This window comes from Limulus polyphemus, unplaced genomic scaffold, assembly GCF_000517525.1.
Source record: "Limulus polyphemus unplaced genomic scaffold, Limulus_polyphemus-2.1.2 Scaffold295, whole genome shotgun sequence".
In the NCBI taxonomy this organism is placed as follows: domain Eukaryota; kingdom Metazoa; phylum Arthropoda; class Merostomata; order Xiphosura; family Limulidae; genus Limulus; species Limulus polyphemus.
The window spans coordinates 398,731-416,262 of record NW_013665905.1 but is presented as its reverse complement, the minus strand read 5'-3'; the positions used below and the strand labels follow the sequence as shown (position 1 = coordinate 416,262).

General features: G+C 31.2%; 1 protein-coding gene across 1 annotated transcript in view; it reads right to left on the bottom strand.

Annotated features, from left to right (window-relative positions):
• Nucleotides 1–9,820: 9,820 nt before the first annotated feature.
• Nucleotides 9,821–17,532, bottom strand: part of LOC106457135 (phosphatidylinositol 4,5-bisphosphate 3-kinase catalytic subunit beta isoform-like) — a 75,717-nt gene continuing 68,005 nt past the window's right edge. The window contains exons 20-22 of the mRNA XM_013916521.2: nt 16,360–16,477; nt 13,031–13,176; nt 9,821–11,122 (exon numbers count right to left, since the gene is read on the bottom strand). Of these exons, the coding sequence (XP_013771975.1) occupies nt 10,846–11,122; nt 13,031–13,176; nt 16,360–16,477 (541 nt within the window). The 3' untranslated portion in view covers nt 9,821–10,845. The remainder of the gene's footprint in view (nt 11,123–13,030; nt 13,177–16,359; nt 16,478–17,532) is intronic.

The window sequence follows — 17,532 nt, the reverse complement described above, 5'->3', positions numbered from 1 at the left end:
CGTAACAATATTTATCCTACTAATAAAATAACACTCCCCATGTTACAACAACAATTGTTATGGTGTAAACTAGACTAAGGCCACTTTTTAGAAATTGTGGGAGATGTTGGGGGAATTAGGTGCAACTATGTTTTTCTGAATGAAAAAGAAAATGTGCTCAATTCAGAAAGCTAGGTTGCCAAATTTTGTACGTAGTAGTTTGGCCGCCATTTTCCGGATTTTTGGTTATTGTATAAATATATCAATCCTAGCATTTTTTGTCATTTTGTAGCCACTTATACAAGAATTAATATAAATTAAAAAATTCAAACACATTTAATAAATAAAAAGCTATTCATTTTTTTTCCCATTTCCTTATGAATTCATTAAGTTCACAACACAAAGGTTGAAAGCGGGTTGTTTCCGATGTCGAAATTCCCCAACCTGATGAAATGTTTTGTCCCAGGTTTAAGGAGAGTAATGAACACCAATTCTGTCGAACAAATGAATCAGGTGGACTGTTGCCTTCTGTCCCGAGCCAGCTACAGCAGTCCACCTGATTCGTTTATTCTCCGGAAACGGAGTGTCCAGTCTTCCTTGACCATGAAGCTTTGTCGCATATTTATGATGCATGCTTTTTACTATTTTCTATTATTTTAATTTCTTTTTTCTTTGTGAGGTTGACCTGTCAGAAGTGCTGCGGCTTGAGCTTTTCACAGTACCATTGTAAAGAGGCTCGTTAAGAGCTGGACAGAAATTCGTGCTGGTGGATGACTTGATTGTAGGTGTTGCTTGCCCTGAAAATATTGATCTCGCTAAAAAGCAAGCATGTCTAGTCGTCGATGGATAAGCCCTTATTAAAGTCCCTTGGACTGCAAAGACGTTTGGAGATCTTATCCAGGACTTCATTTCATAAGTTCTAAACTATGGTCGAGCATACAAAAGAATTGATGTTGTATTAAATCGATATGACACTACTTCCATAAGGATTGAAACCACACAGCACTGAGAAAAACGCACCAAGCCAGTAGTTGAGTGATAGAATATGCAAATTGGGAGAAATGTATGACATTATCTGGCAAGACAGACCTGGGGAAATCTTTATCTTTGGAGTTAATTATAAAAGCATCAAGAAACATGGACGTTGTGGTAGCATGAGCACTTGTAGACCCATTATAAGTGAAATCATTGAAACAAATTGGATGTAACACCTTTGCAGTCTTCCCATCAGGTGGCGACACACGAATCGTCCTATATGCAATTAACGCTTCTTATGATACAGTTGTGATTTCTCGCAGAGACACAGATGACTTGGTACTTTTACTGGCACATCTGCCTACACTGACTTCCAAACTGCTTTGGATAAGATCAGAAACACGCGCAAAGAGAAAGTACATAAACATTGAGGAAATCCACAAACACCACTGGATTATGAGGCTGCATTATTACATTTTCATGCTGTGACACACGAAGATTTCATAAGGGAAAGTGTATATTAACCATCACAGCCTGTCGAAGGGTTTAAGCGAAAGTGGTGTAACTCCAGAAAACTAGATGATGAGAAATTCGTATATTACCTGTACAATCAAGGCAATGCAGTATCCCATCAATCAGACAAACAAACCAGAATACATGCCACCCACACACGGTGCAACAACATATAAAAAAAGAGTTCATTTATTAGAGCATGGTGTGGAAGTAATCTAATACACTAATTCCTGCAATTTCAATCCCTGAACACATGGTATGAACCCTTATAAACAAAAAACTGAAATCAATGCTAATGTCAAATGATACTATCCCAAAGTCATACAGAGATATGTTTTGCAGACGAAAAAAAACAACAGAAAACAAAGGTGCAAAAACAACGTTGTGTGTAATAATGGTTGGAGACGGCTTGAATGGGTAATGAAGAAAAACTTTAATATAAGTTTAACATAACAGCAAATGTACAACGTTTCGACAAGGTTTTGTCATCATCAGGTACCAAATCCATTCAAGCCGTCTCCATCCATTATTAGTCTCAAAGTGGGTTCCTCGTCATCGAACGTTGTGTGTACTTCGACCTGCAATTGTAGCCAAGTAGCTATGGTATGTGTAAACATATCAATGGACTAAATCAATTGTGTTGATCAATTTTTTAGCTGTTCAAGAAATTAATAGTATATAACTTGTTGTGGAATTTATAAAGATGGAAAATAAAACTCTTTTAAAACTAGAATGGTGATCATGTCTTATTTTTTAGTAAATAAAGAGATACATTCGAAATTTGAGTTTTTGGTAAACATTTAAAATTCATGCATATTTTGAAGGGGATAACAGCGTGTTTTAAGAATTTTATGGGCCACAACTTTTGTAATAACATAAACTGACTCATGTTTGCTCAAAAATGTGGAAAACGAAACATGGTTGCCATTTTTTCAACTGCCCTAAATTGTTGCAGACAACTAAACACCATTATGATTTACATGTGAATATTCTATCAGTTTTCGTGAAATATTCCCATGGGCTGGCAATAATCTGTGGACCAGCGGTTGGGAAACACTGTTGTAAAACATTATAACTAAACTGAATCAATGTTAAAAGGTTTGCTTGCTTGCTTGTCATGTTTACATGCCGGGCTTTGAACAAAATAAAGACTGGATACAATGAAAGCACAAATGAACAATCTTCATTATTTACACAACCAAACACAGTGTGTATGCTTGCTTGTTTTATGATGAACAGTAGCTTTAACTGGATGTGAGATAACTTCTATTAGACTGACAAAGTCGAGACAGGTGTGACGCAAGAGGATGTGAAAGATAGAAATTATTGGAAAAGGACCACCTGAGCAACCAACCTCAAAAATAGATGGGATTAATGTTGAAAGAAGAAGAAGAAGAGATCGACTTGGCTGAGATCATCTGTCAGATTGTTTAAAACTTGCATTACTTACTCTAAAGGTAATATCAAACTTACCCAGAGCAACTAGCACAAAACCAACATGACTGGTCATTCTCATTCAAACATAAAGAAGGACATAACCTCGAAGCATGACCTGACCTACCACTCAAAGACAATGCTGTCGACTTTCTTTGCACAATGTGCAGCATTACAGCCATACATCCCAGGTGTTATCTAAAGAGAATGAGATACAACAAAGGCAGCTAGAATAAAAGCAACTTGATTACATTTTTGACCAAGAGTTATGTGAAAGAATAAATGACAAATTCTGGAAAAAAAACCATCAAAAATATTTAGGTAGAATATGCATGGTAATCTTATATACCTCATGGTTAACAGTTTTTTTTATGTTTTATTTGATTGGGTTTGGCCATTAAAGTTAGGGACAGCTGGGTTAGCCTGAAGATAGAGAATGAGAAATGTAGTATGTGAAACTTTCTACATGCATCTTTTCCTTTGAATTTTGAAAAGTAAACATTTCTAAATAAATATTTTGCACTTTATGCATTTAGTACACATGTTACTAAGGCTAAAGAATTTTGTAATCATATATTTGGCCTACTCACACAGTTTCAAGGATCATTTAGCTTTCTCATGTTTCTGAGCTTGTCAACTGTATTCTAAAGCAATTAAACAGGCCTAAGTGGACTTTTAACAAGAAGATAACTATATCGTGTTTAAGATATAACTATGATCTCCATAGTGTATGGAATTTTTGTACATACGTTTATGTTGTTTCATATATATATATATTATTTTGAAATCATCAACAAGTCACAAACACGTACTATAGAAAAATCCTTAGCCCAGCACACCCATGTTTTCTTACTATATATATACAAACTAAAAGTAAGTACCTGACATTGTATTTGTTGTTTTACATAGATAAAGTTTCTATTTTTCTAATTATAAATTATGTCTACTCTCTTCTATTCAGCTCAATTAAATCAGAAATTCATATCAGATTAACTCTGCAATACTTAATCTGCCAAACCTCAAATTAGTGCAGTTACTATTCTCATCTGAAGGTTACCAGCATATATATGGACCATTCCAGCCCAAACAAATTTGCTTATAGATTGCACATGCTTACCATAGTCGTGCCAAGCCACAATGTTGGCATTTTCATTCTGTTACTGGTTTTTCATTATGCTCTTTTGACATATATCTGCTTTGTTTAACTGCTGTCACACAGATTCATGAGTATCAGCTATTTTAGGAAGCTACTACATATATTTCTGTGGGCAGACCATATATCCGATCCACTGAGGGTTGTCTTTCTTATCGAAATATCAAGAAAATCAGAGAATAATTTGTTGACTGTGGTGTGATAAGAAAAATCTTCATCCCATGTAGCTCATTCAGGGTTCACAAACACTTAGAAATCAGCCACCTGTAACTGATTATAGAATGCTAAATATTATGTGCATCAGTACTATGTTTGTTAATTTGTGATAGTAGTACATTGCTGCATGGCAAGTAGTACCAAAGCTATGCCTGTATCCTTCAGTTGTTTTTTCAAAGGTGTCCATTCACACGTGCAATTGTTATTGTCCATATGGTTTGTTGTTATTACCATTGCAATATCTGTGACCAATGAAGGATGTCCAGTCTAAACATCCAATGACTGGACAGATGACATAATAATATCTTTATTTTCATGCTGACGATCCAGGAATTGTTGCACAATGATATTGTGTTCTTGCAACATTATTATCCAATAGACAATAATACCTTCTGGATTTTTGAAGCTCATCAAAAATGTCAATGATGCATGGTCACTTAAAACAGGGAACTCCCTACTACACAAGTAGTTGTAATATTTGGCAAATTATACAACTGTAAGCAGTTCTTTGTCATAAATTGTTGGTATTCAGGAGCTGATAGCTTATTACTTATATACATAATTATATATTTTTATCCTGTCCTATATATATATATGAAACAAAACTGCTTTAATTCCATTATCACTGAAATCAGTAACCAGGATTAATGATGGACACTCTTGATGAGGATGAGACTGAATTACCCTGTAAGCATTACTGACTCAGTGAATTTCCATTTGTTCTTTGAACAGAAATTGTATCTAACAGTGAATACAATTTAGAAAAACCTTTAACAGGAACTGCAGTTTTTAAAAGGTTATTTAAGGGTTGAATAATAACAAAACACAAAAGCTAGATTGTGAAACACCACTATCAAAGCTTTTGTTTTCTTCTTCAAAACTGAAATAAGAACACGAGTTAAGATAAATTTTAATACAAACATACACCAGGTTTTTCAAAGATATGACAAATCTTACCTAAAATTTTCATTAATTCAAATCAGCCATTTTTTTTTTTTTGATGAGGAGAAGGATTTATTTGTACATTAATTGTAGTTGATTACTTTTGAATACAAAACAAACAGTAATTGCATTGAATGAATTGAAAGATATTACATACATCTCAACTGTATGTCACTCAAAACAAAGGTATCACTCTGGTATTCTGTAGCATGGTTATTTTTACATAAAACATTTTGCCATGATAAAAAAGAAACAACTAAAGTGTGTATGAAGACATAGTAAAAGATAGTAAGTGTTTAACAAACTTCAAATATTTACTCACAGAACACTAATTCCAAGTTTGTAACATAATTCATCAAAAACTTTGGCAAATCACACACACAAAATAACTGCTCAACTAAAATTATATTTGGTAACTTAGTAAAAACAAATGAATTTGTATACTTAGAGAGGATAGCATCTCCTATTAACTTTTAAGTATCATACAGTTAATTTTTGCTAATTACAAGCTCAATATACAAGATTAAATTTTACACCAGTATTTTTCTAATCCTTACTACTTCATAACTTACATTTACTTTAATCTGCTGTTACATTAAAGATGGTCATCTATAAATGACAATATAATCTTTTTATTAAAGATACAAAAGAAACGTTCCATAATTTCATACTGTTAATAATTATGTTGCATATTACAAACACTCTACACCAGCTTCAACATAATTTCTAGTAAATTTTCGTTATTATTTATAGATTGTCTATTACGTATAATTTGCTTCCATACTTATCAATTAAAGTAAATCCAAAAAGTACTACTTTGCAGCATACAAGCTGATTCTATAAAAATGATCACATATATTTATACTGTACAAGCATGATATTCAAAATTAATAAAAGCTTCATGTTCTATACATAACATTTTCAAAAACAAACCTTGTAAAAAGAGGCATCAGCTCGTTGTATACTTGACAACAGTAACAAAGCAGTACTAGATTACAAAATATTAAATGTAATGTACATTAAAAAGTTTCTAGTACTTTTGTTTTCAAGAGATTTTCTGGATAATAGAATAATTTCTCATACCATCAAATAACTTTATTTAATAGATCAATAGTTTTGTTTTTTACATTGCTATTATACATACAAAACAAACTCTTCTTAATTCATATGACACTGAGGAAGATTTAAACAGTGATATATCCATGAAACACACAGTAAAGCCCTAAGTAACACCTTGGCAATTGACTTGTTTTAATGTTATTTAAAGTGTGGCAAGTCTTCAAACATTCATCTGGTCAGTCTCTCATGAAATTGTGGACATTTTATATTTGCATGCATATAAATATTACATTTTTTACTATTTTAAGCTTCAAAATAGACATTTAATGATTCAATTTCCTAGTAATATCAACTTTTTTTACAACTATTTAAAATGTTAATATATTAGGAGGGAGATACTACCCAGGATAAAAATTTAAAATGTGGACTCTTGTCTAAAAGGTCTAATGTTCTACAATATAATACTAGTTTTACCAGTATTTTTTACATTTGAGTGTATTTGGTAATAATACTTTAAGACTCATCCTTATGCTTAAGGTGCAAACCTCTTATGTAAATTGGGAGGATTTTCTGACCCAATTATAAATATAAAAAAAACACGAGTTAGTTCTTAAGAAATGTTTCTATCTATAATTTACAATCAGATACACACAGAGTACAAAATTAAACAAAGTCTCTCATATCAATGGACCAGGATTTGTGAAAATCACTTAGTCACTCCAAGAAAACTATTCCTTACGTCTATATTAAATATAATTATAATAAAGTAATAAACATTGGTCCCCTACATGATAATGAAAACAAGTTTACTTGTTTGTTTTGAATTTCGTGCAAAGCTACACGAGGGCTATCTGCACTAGCCATCCCTAATTTAGCAGTGAAAGAGTAGAGAGAAGGCAGCTAGTCATCACCACCCACTGCTAACTCTTGGGCTACTCTTTTACCAACTAACAGAGGAATTGGCTATCACATTATAACACCCCAATGGCTGAAAGGGCAAGCATGTGTGATGGGATGGGGATTCAAACCCGCGACCCTCGGATTTCGAGTCGAGTGCCATAACCACCTGGCCATGCCAGGCCTGAAAACAAGTAACCTTATTTCTCAAGACCTGGTATAAAATTATATAATCATATATTAGGGTTCATAAGCTTATGTACTGCAAAAATGTATGATTAGAAGTTAAAATAAGTTAAATTCACTGACCCCAATTTTTGTGTGTATATTTCAAAAATAGTAACAATGGAAAATATCATGTAATGAACTTTTTTTTATATAGTTTAACAGAAAATGAAAAAAACTATTAAACATTTCTTTACAAAACCAATATGATCAATACAAAAACAGTTTCTTAAAATATATGTCCTTCATTTAGAGGTTATGCATCATTATCATGCATAAAATGTATTGCTGTATTATTAACACCTGCATAAGTTAAAAATGTTTTTGACATGCATCTTCAAAACTGTATTTCATATTTAACCAAAACCAACCCAAAAAGGGAGGGGGGGGGTGATTTTGCCAGATTCTCTAAAAAAAAAATCTTCAAAAAGAAAATTTTTCCACTATATTACTGAAAAGTCTTTCAAAGAAGGCAGGTCACATATATTATCATAACCATCCTGAAAACTGGTAACTTAAAAGTTTTACACATATAACAAACATTAGAAAAAAATAAAGTTTATGATAGGCTGCTCTGGATCATCATATAAAATCTGAACAAAGCTTGCTTCTATATAAGCAAATGTAATTTATTGCACATCAGTGAATGTTTATTATTTTTCAACGTTTTCTAGCAATTAAAGGAAACAACTTAAATCACAAGTTTTTTTTTTGCTTTAGCCTTGCAGAAAAACTTTGGATGTGTCAGTCCTGTAAAAATTTCCATTATAAGTACCATCCCTTATGGTAATGAAAACCACATCTTTAGTGTGTATGTGGTGTTGAGGCTACCTAGAAATACTACTCATATTATGACAATACAAGAAGAAACTGTGTTGAAATAATGGAAAATATTATATTTTGATAGATAATGAAGGCAGTACACCTAGCATGTGGATACATCATAACTGAAAACAACAAGCACCAGGCTTCAAACAATGACTGAATGTGAATTCTGTTATAACAAACTTAATTCAAGTGATACTAATTGCAAAGAAATGAGTCAGCCACTACAGAGTAAAGGAAAGACAATTACTTCATTAAGAGGTGGTGGTACTTTGGTTCAGGAAAGGTCATTTATTGTTTGATATACTAAATTTCATTTCAGTCTGAATTCATTATAATCTCATATTTTTGCTTAAAGGGAATTCTTTAAGTCGAGACTACAAAAACAAAATTTTAACTAAACTTGAATCTTTAAAAAGAAAAATTTCCATTCATGTCATGGTAAAAAGGTTATAAGGACTTATCCTTCAAAATCATCTTGTGCTGCACATAATTTCTTGGCAGTCAGACAACTGTTCAAAGCTGAGAGTAAATCATTGATATATGTTGAAATAATGCAAAATAAACCAAAAAAAAAAAAAATGATGCGGACTCAGCAAAATTAATAATGGTGTTTTATTATTATTATTTTTTTTTTAAAGAATTACATGTTTTATGCTTGTACTGCCCTCTTTGAAAAAGTTTTCAAAAATATGTTATTCTTTATCTAAATAAAACTACATGTAACATTTAGGACCTGCATGAGTTTTTTTCACTTTCTGATTATCAATGGGCATGTTATGTACCCTACTTTTTACATAAGCCCACCTCTTTGGACTAACACCTCAATATTTTTATTAAAAATTAATCATCCAATTATTTTGTCCACACATAACAGATATAATACTTAAAATGATCTACTTATTTTGGTAACAAATTGGTTAGAAGCTACATTACCATGCCAGTTTTTATTATTTCACATAATGTAGTTTTATAAAGTGAGTGGCAATGAAAAAGCTAATGTTAAACAAAAAGTGCTCATACTACTGCATTTTAGCTTAAGCTAGCTATAAGTCTTATTACCTCTAAGTGAATAAACCATATTTTCTCTTTATGTTAGGATATATATATATATAATACTATGATATAAATATCTTTAATACTGGCTTTATATCACATTTAATATTACCTGATATTTATGTGAAGTGTTCTATCTTTATCATACAAGTTTCTTTTAACAGGACAAAACACCTGCTTTCTACCACTCAGAACTTGATCTAATACCATACAACTTCTTGATGTTTAAAATACTCACTATTTTCAGTTCTAGAAAGTCTCTTATCCAGGATTTGTCCACGCAAAAATTTGTACCTATATCACAGAAGTCTTCAGTAACAAGACAAAACACTTATTTTCTACAAATCAGTCAAGTTTAATGGTAATACCATGCGATTCCTTGATATTCAAATTGCATACTCTTTTTAAAGTTTACAAAAGTCCTTTGTCTAGGATTCAGTAAAAATGAGGGATCACATCAAACCTTACATCATACTAGTTTGGTTACAAGTTGGGAAAAAAAAAAGAACATTGAAATTCTATGATATATATATTTAAAAACAAAGAAGAAACAATCAGAAACTCAAATAAAACTATGTTAGAAAAAGAAAAGTTATTGCACTTAAACTCTTAAATAATACAACAACAGGAGCTTTAAAGCAATATAGTCAACTAAACATTTGGTTACTGACACATGCTGAAAAATTTAAATTCATTATGATACTGGCATTATTACATTTATTATGATTGTCAGTTATTCATTCAAACCAATCTATATTGATTTTTTATCACATTTAAAGAAATATATATATATATATACAACACTCTCCTATTGCAAGTATATCCACTCTTTGTACATGTGCCACTGTTATGACAAAAATGTGCCAAAGAATAAAGTACATTTTTGTAACATAACACGACATATAACCATCTGTCTGATTGTCAACTAAGATTTACACACGCATGCACACTCACACATGCATATATACCACACGTAATTATGCAGTGCCTGAAAATTTGGCCAATCTGACTATTTATTAAAACATCTAGTTGGAAGTACTTTTAACACCATCCTTTTGTTACAATACTCACTGTTAATGACACTTTACACAGTAAGGAATCGTTACAAGGAATACAAAAAACAAATGTGTGTACTTTTAATGAAGTAATGTAAATATGAAACAGATGACAAAATTGTTCTTAGATACCCACAACATATCTTGGAATGTGTTAATACTTATTCACAAATTAAACCATTTCAAAGGAAACATACCAATAGCTTTGGTGATAAAGTTTAGAAATAGTTATGCCAAATGTTTTTTAAAGAGTAACTTAATAAACAAAAGGAAAACTTAAAATTGTTTCCACATCCAAATTTAATCAAATTCACAAGCTTTTATCATAAGGAATAGTTTTATTTACTTTATACCTTAAGAAATAATATTTTAAAATGTCTATTTTTATCTCAGTATCCTATTAAATTTTTATTTATTCTAAAATGCGAATGTTTACAAAACATCTACGAAAAACTTTTCACTTTTTCACTTAAAGAGGATAACAATACAACAACATTATCTATGACAATACAGAAATCAGTCAACTGTTTTGTTGTCTTTGGCAAGGTTGTGGGCCAACCAGTTCAAACTGGTTTTCCAGCTATTCTGTAAAGCTTCCAAAAACTTGGACCTAAAATGTTGGAGTGCTTCAGATTCAGTCATGTCTAGGACTAAAGTCTCTCTCAGGTAGTACAGATCCTTCTCACTGGTTAGTTCGGGGATACCCGTTGAAAGCATCATAGCAAAAAGGGAAATTATCAGGGAACCTTTTCGTCGTAGAATCACAAAAGCCTTTTCACAGTAATCCTGAAATCTAATAATTTAAAATGTTTTCAGGTTGTAAAAGCTTAAAAAACAACAACATTTAATGTACAAAACAAAACTCAAAGCATAGTTATTAGTATGAATTTGTATATTGATACAATTTCAGGTTAGTATTATGCTAATCAATAATGGTTTTGAGAAAAGATACTTTTTTAACATCTTTGATACAGACAGAGATATTCATTTACTTTGCAGGATTTAGAATGTTTCAGTTTCTGGTACTTGCAGTTTTCTCATAACACATGGTCAAGAAAGTCATTAAGTTGGATTTCGTTCAAGCTACCTTTGCTCCTTTTTCATTCTTTTGAGACAACACATTCTGCTCATGGATATAAGGCTGCACATTGTGCAAGAATGTAGACAGATATGTGTTTCAACAATAGGTCAGGTGGCACCACAAGGTTATAACCTCCCTTATGTTTGAATAAGAATGACCAATCAAATGGGTAGCATTAGTCACTGTGGGTAAATCTGACATTACCTGTTAAGTAAGGAATGTCAGATTTAAACAGTCTTGTGTATGATTTCGAAGATTAGAGTCAAATCGCTGATCCAGTAAAAGCAACTGCCCTTTGTCAGCCAAGCATGTTCAGGTACTGTGTGTTATAATAAAGATTGTTCATTTGTATTTTACATTATGTCCAGTCTCTTTATTTCCATCTCACAAACTCTGCAATAGATCTTGTTGAATCTCCTGTTATTCAATGGACCTATTCCACTGCTCAAAATAAATTAAATTTGATCTGAATATGTCACACAAGGCAGTGTCAATAATATTTAGCTCATCTACTTAGAATTCTTTTTGTTAAGAGCTTGAAATGTAATTATGGCATGACACCTTAATTAGGCATTTTTTATGTAAACTTAAATATTAGAACTTTCATAATCCCAGTGATCACCAATGTATATCACATTTAATATTCATCACTTGTAGGAAACAACTAGTACTTCAAAAAAATTTGTCAGTTTTCAAACTTTCTTCACCACTGAATGAACAAGTAATTACTAATGAGTGAAAATATCAAAAGTATTTTTCACTCATACATAATTTCTATTGAATATTTTCAAAGTCATGGTGGCAAACTTTATCAATATAAGGTGTACTCAAAATGCACACATTTCTTACATATAAAAAAATGTAACACTTTATCCAAAGCAAGCAATGAAAATATGGGAATCACACTTTACACACAGGTAAAATAAATAAACCATGAAAAGAAATTTTTCATTCTTTGCCTGGTAAAAATGAAATTGATCAACAAATCTTGCATGGTTATTTGGTAAAAGTGAACAGTCTCATGACTGAGCAATTTAGTAAGAGTACACGGCTGTAAGGATCAAAGTACAGACTTATTCTTTCTTTAACTACAAAAATTTAGTCCAGTTATGTATAAACTGATAAACACAAATGAAAATCAAGTTCATTCTCCCATCCTCCTAAAAATAAATTTGCCTCACAGGCATTGAAAATACCAGCCTATCAGAATTCAAAAGAATTCCAGAATTAGCCAATCAGAAGAAGCTTTCTTGATCTAAAACTTTATACTGCCCCCCTTATGCACACAAGTATGTATACTTTATTTTTGTAAATAAACTTCTCCATGTCTGGCCAAACACAATTTTAATCTTGACTTCATATTTGCAAAGACCACAAAGCACATATTCTTATGATAAAATCCTTTTGATTTTCTGTTTGTTTTCTAGAGAGTATGTTGTCTGCAAATAAATCTTCCCCAAAGCAGGCAGGAAATAATAGTTTTGAGAAAAAACAATATCCAGAACTAAAAAAAAAGAGAAAAAGAAAGAACCATGTCACATTATATTTTAAGTCATTAAAATGAAATCATGAAAACATTAGTTTTTCACTGTTCATTCAAGTATTATGTTCACTACTAACCTACTAAATTCTTGACTTTTCTGGGTACTTCCTTTGTTAATAACATAAACAAAGTCATTAGTGAGTACAAAAGGGACTCTTTCTCTTCGAATTCCAAACTTCTCTTTGAATTTCCCAAGAATGTGTCCAAAATCTATGTGGAACAGCTAACGTAAAAAGCCCAAATGAGAGTGACACTTAAAGTAACATCAAAAATGTAATAATACACAAAGAGAAAAAGAATTAAGAATATGTTAAAAATATCAACAAATGATACTGATTTTGGTACATTCTGAATAATAAGAACAACTAAAAATTTTAAAGAAAGTGCTTGCATCCATATAATTAAAAAAACATTTACCTATTAAATACAAATTGTATACAACTTTTGCAAAGAAAATAACCTGTAACAGTTTAGAAATTCTTAAACTTTAGAATAAGATTCAGCTATCCAGCTTTTAAAAAATGTTGAGACAATTACTTATTTCATGATAGATTAACATGTATACGACATCCATATAGCTTTAAACCTAACCTGAGAGAACAAGTGCATGTACAGAATCTTAGTAACACTTTTATTTGAAAAAAAACAAACAAACAATTTTCAAGTCACTGTTATAACACATTAAACGTAAGAAGTGTTCTAACTATTCAATGCTCTATTATGTAATAATTTAAACCAGAGGAACTGCTAAAATTCTATAATAATAATAATAATGATAATTGAAATTATTACTAAATAGCCTTAATTATGAGCAACGGGAAAACTACAAGATCATTAGTTGAGTGCCCTCCCGTTCTACCTTAGATCATTAGTTGAGTGCCCTCCCGTTCTACCTTAGATCATTAGTTGAGTGCCCTCCCGTTCTACCTTAGATCATTAGTTGAGTGCCCTCCCGTTCTACCTTAGATCATTAGTTGTGTACCCTCCCTGCTAGTGGTATGTTTGGTCTTTGACCTAAGGACACCTGCTAAGGTTGGACATTTTTTGCAAAAATTACCAAGCACCTAAGTAAAATTGTGACATGTAAAACTTCATATACCTTGTCTATCAAATTTGGCCATTGTATTTATTACTACTTAAACTTAATATATGTTATTCTTCCTAACACTATAAACTACTAAAATCCATACTGAGTTATTTAACTTGAATACTGTAAGTTGTTATAAGTTACACAAAGACATATATATATAAATACATACAGTATCCAAGTTATTTAAAAATGTTATGACTTGTATGAATGAATTCGTTCAGTGTAAAACTGTACAAGTTTTTATGAAGGGTATCATCAAAGAAGTACTTAGTATCATATAACCCCATCAGGACAACCTACATCTATTGTAAGAGAGTTACATAGCTCTCGTGAAGCATCTTTACAGAAATAACACTAGTTGATGAAAGTGTTTGAATTTTGACAAGAGCCTTCCTAAAAGTATGTAGTTTCAGTAAAATAAAATATTCAATTTTTGATTTTTTTTCTGTTTTTTGTATTAAAAATTCGTTATTTAATGTGGTTATTTGCACTCAGTCTCTGAAGAGTTCACTTGCAAAGTTATTTTCATGTTAAGTATAAAAATACTACTTTTTACCTTACAGTTTTCACATTTCACTTGCATAATCTTTAGAACCTCCTAAAAGAATGTCAAAAGTTTTTTATGGTAAATGTATAAAGTTTTCTTGCCATTTTCTCTACAATATCACTAACTTTAGCTATTATCATTAATGTACAATGCACTGAAATGTTTAAAATAAGGAAATGAAAATATATACATACTTTTTATTACTTCGTTGAATAATCTCACAATATCTTCTTTGGGTCATATGCAAAATTTCACACCTTTACCTTTTCACTTTTAGTTTATTTTTAATGTCTTACTTTCCTTTTATGTTCTATATCATTGTCATTTATTTCGACACACATCAACAGGTGCCTGCAGGCAATATAATGCTAACATTGCAAAGACAGTTTTAGCCTCTGGCAAAATGTTGTTTTGCTTTCGCTACTTTTATGAAAGCTGGTTGAGTGAAACAAAACAAAGAATAAATTTTCAAAATGATTAATCCTTTCGAATATGAATGTTAAAACACAAATAATACATAATTACCTAAAATGTAAAAGTAAATTCTAAATGCAATTTAACTGTCTATCAAACTAATATGTATAAGGTGAGAAAAAACATTGTTTGCATTTCATGGTATATTTGATAATTATGTATGGATTTGTACTTTTCACTTCTTTTATAATGATACAAAATTTCTAACAATGTATTATGATTTATTTAAGAACTTTCTTTTGGGAGTAGCATTTTTGGCTCCATCTAGGGTTCCATATTTATAGGGTAACAAAACATGGGGATGCATATGTTATCCATACTTTGTAGCAGAGAATTTGGTGATTCTTTAAAAAACTTTTCAGGAACTGACAAAAACTAGAACCAAGCCAATAGTTATACTGAACAGAAAGAACAGCATACTTAAAACACACTTGAAATAAAATAACAATAATAGTGGCTTACTCATTTAAGCAATACAAGGTTATTTAACCATAAAATAATGTATTAAATCGTTCATTTTACTTAAAATGTATGTTATTCTAAAATAATTACACACATAATAGTCATAATAGCTAAATGGTACAGTATGTGATCAGAATAACAATACCATTACAACCTATCTTCAACATTATGTCAGACACTTAGAAATATTTAATGTTGTTAAAGTAATCAATATTTACAAACAAATACAAATAAGTTTTGTAGCAAATCGGTGGGGCAAAGATCTTTAGATCTATTTCTCCTATTGTAGCCTGAAAATAAAATCAATACAAGAGTAATTGTATTTTCGGTTCATTTAGATACGTGGGAGCTTGTTGGCATACACGCATATTGAGAGCAGAAAGTCAGAATTCAATGGAGAAAAGATTTTGAATTGAAACATTTTATACTCTGTTGGATCCATTTTTAAACAGATCTCATAGAATACATTAACACATTTTCCAAGTCTGTTGTACCATTCATCAATCTATATCAACAGACTATTCTTCCAGCAAGTTATACTCTAAAACTTTCACAAGCATATGGTGAAATACTTCTAAAATATTTAATGGAACATTTTTGGACTTAGGAACAAATACACAGAATAGATGAATTAAAGAATATGAAAACAAGTAAGAAGAAAGCAGTAGATGACCTCTAATTATGTAATATCAATACAAACTATACCTTCAAAAATAATAAAAGTAATAAATATATATATATAGTTATTTACAAGATAAACATTAGGATGCTGATAACACAATATTGGAAATATGATTATCATGTTATTGTAGAATAATGAGCCACAAATTTACCTGTCCATTTGTTTTCACCATGATATTATCACTGTGTCTGTCAGCTATTCCAAGTACATAAGTTGCTACACAGTATCCAGCACATGATAGCGTGAACTGTTCCACTGCCTTGTTAAGACTACAAAAACAAATTCCTTTATTTTTGCTCACTTTCAGTAAACCCTTACATATTTAAACAACAACACCTTTGAAATTTAACCACATTTTGTAAATAGAATCACAAAATTATATTTCCTTAGTAACTAATCATATATTGATGAAATACAATATATTTTTTAATCAATAAACAGATGGCTCAATTTGTGTATGTGTTTATATACACTATCTGGTCACCTATACCTAATAAAGGGTGGGTCACCTTTTGTTCAGCATAGAAGCCACAAGGTGATAGAAAATGTCCTGGGGGATATTTACCCATTCAGTAAATAATAGTGTATGCATCAGTACAATGTATATACTCCTTATACCACTTGAGGCAATGTTCCTTGTTGGTAACCAAGATCAGTGATTTATATTATGGTCTACTAGTCTACCACTCCCATAGTTTATTCATTACAATGTTCTTTGCAAGGTATCATGGGAGAAGGGAGTGGACTGTCCGACATTGACTGTCTCTCTTGTTATTTAGCAGTTGAGCTTTACCATCCTGTCTAATTGCCTTACTTCTCTTTCTGTCACTACGTGTTTACTACCACAACTTCTTCTCACAGCAGATATTTCATTTACTGTCAAAAGCTTTAAATGACTGTCATCGCACAACAAAACTGTCTTTGTCAATGTGGTACCCACTAGACCAACACCCACTATCATGCCTCTTTTGAACACTGCTATATCTTTACCCTTCCCAAAATATGTTAAGGTGGCAATGAATACACAAAACCATACAAAAATCCCTACATAAGTAGCCACTCAGTCAATGTTACAAGTTTATGAGAATTAGCCATTGTAAGACTTTATAACATTATTCAGTTTAAATGCTTTTATTCAAACCTGAATTCATGTAAATGAAAGGAATTCAACATTTAGTTATATATATAAGTTTTTCTTGGAAATATTTGGCTACTTATGTAGGGATATTTGTATGGTTTTGTGTATTCATCCATACCTTGTTTCTGTACTTTTTGGCATTGCTATTCCTATATCTTCCTTATTATTTTCAAAAAAAAAAAAAAA